Source organism: Conger conger, chromosome 1 (genome assembly GCF_963514075.1).
Source record: "Conger conger chromosome 1, fConCon1.1, whole genome shotgun sequence".
NCBI lineage: Eukaryota > Metazoa > Chordata > Actinopteri > Anguilliformes > Congridae > Conger > Conger conger.
In genome coordinates, this window is record NC_083760.1 from 50,519,724 (window position 1) to 50,521,319 (window position 1,596).

The window sequence follows — 1,596 nt, forward strand, 5'->3', positions numbered from 1 at the left end:
TATTCTTGAAATATATACAGTACATACAGTACAGTAGCAACAGATGAACCACAACTGAAAATCTTGTGTTCTGAAGTCCTCTTTGTGAGAATGCAAAATTTATGAGACTTGTTCCACTTGAACAAACATGTGATTGAAAATCTGGGACTTTTATCGAAAAAAAGCCTATTAATTAGTACTGGCACAATGGTGTTTCAGTTCTGAGAAAAACAAAACACAAAGCCAAACTGTCCCACTTTCTCTTTCAGACATGGTCATTATGGATGGTCATAGTGAGATTGAATTGAATTAAAGATTAAAAAGCCTGCATTCAAACAAAGCAGCTGCACATCCTTGAGTCAGAACAGCAGAACATCTTCCGAAAGGTACTCCGGAGCTCAGCACTGCGGAACGCGTAAATGGCCGGATCAATGACCCCGTGGCTCATCAATAAGATGAGATGGACATGGAACAGGGACCGGTAACACTCACAATACGGGTTCTGAGGGCACACTGTGACAATCAGCAAGTGGAGAAAAAATGGAGACCAGCAGGCGATGAAGACACCAAAGAGGATGGTGAGCGTCAGGGCGCCCCTCATGTTGCTCCGTTGCCGTGGCGAGTTGCCGGGCAGCGAGGCGATCTTTCCGGCGTGTTGCCGGGCCAGAAGGAACATGTGGACGTAGAGGAAGAGGATGAGAATCAGGCAGGTGAGGAAGAGCACGATGAAGCAGGTCTTGATGGCGGCTGCCTGGAAGAAGACGATCGCCACCGCGCTGCTGCCGCCGCAAAGTCCCCAGATGGCGGCGAGTGTGGTTCCCGCCCGCCTCATGGTCATGATGTTGTGGTAGCGCAGGGCGTGGAATATAGTGATGTAGCGGTCCACGGCGATGGCCAGGAAGCTGAAGATGGAGCCCATGAAGGACATGCAGAGCAGGGTGTCCATCACGTCGTCCACCTGCCGTTCTGAGAAGCCCCGGGAGTTCAGGTGGCCGGCGTCAGAGAAGACCAGCATGACGTTTTCCCAGGTCTTGGAGAGGCTGGAGATGGTGTTGAAGAGGGCCAAGCTGCAGATGAAACAGTACATAGGGGAGTGCAGATTCCTGTTTCGGATCACAGCCACCACCACCAGAAGGTTCTCACAGAGGCTCACCATGCCCACGGCGAAAAAGACCTCATTGGGGATAAGGACTTCCTCGCAGTCCGTCTTGTTGGCAGCCAGGATAGTGGTGTTGGCCATGGTGGGGAGCTAAAGGGGTGTGATGGGCACTTTTTTTGGCTTGTCTGGTTGGCCTTCACAATGTTCTTGGAGATCTGTCACTCTTTGAGAATTTATTTTTGTGAAGTTGAATGATGAAAAAAACTTATGGATGGAAATTCCTAGAAAAAGGAAACATGAGTGATTAGTTTTGCTTTGTGGTGTTCCATAAATGATACTGGCTAATACTAGGTTTTAATTGAAATGTTTGCATTTTCTGAAAGCCTAAAAAACAGGAAATGTATTTGTTCAGCCCAAACACGAACATCAGCCTGCTCTCCATTTTATATATTAAAGTATATTATATTAAACTTTATTAGGTATTTATTAGACTTATTTTTTTTAATACTTATTGGCTT

General features: G+C 46.7%; 1 protein-coding gene across 1 annotated transcript; it reads right to left on the reverse strand.

The window, feature by feature from the left end:
* Positions 1-310: 310 nt before the first annotated feature.
* Positions 311-1,219, reverse strand: mc2r (melanocortin 2 receptor). Its single transcript, XM_061255968.1, has one exon. It carries the CDS (start codon positions 1,217-1,219, stop codon positions 311-313), a length of 909 nt encoding a protein of 302 aa, XP_061111952.1.
* Positions 1,220-1,596: the final 377 nt, after the last annotated feature.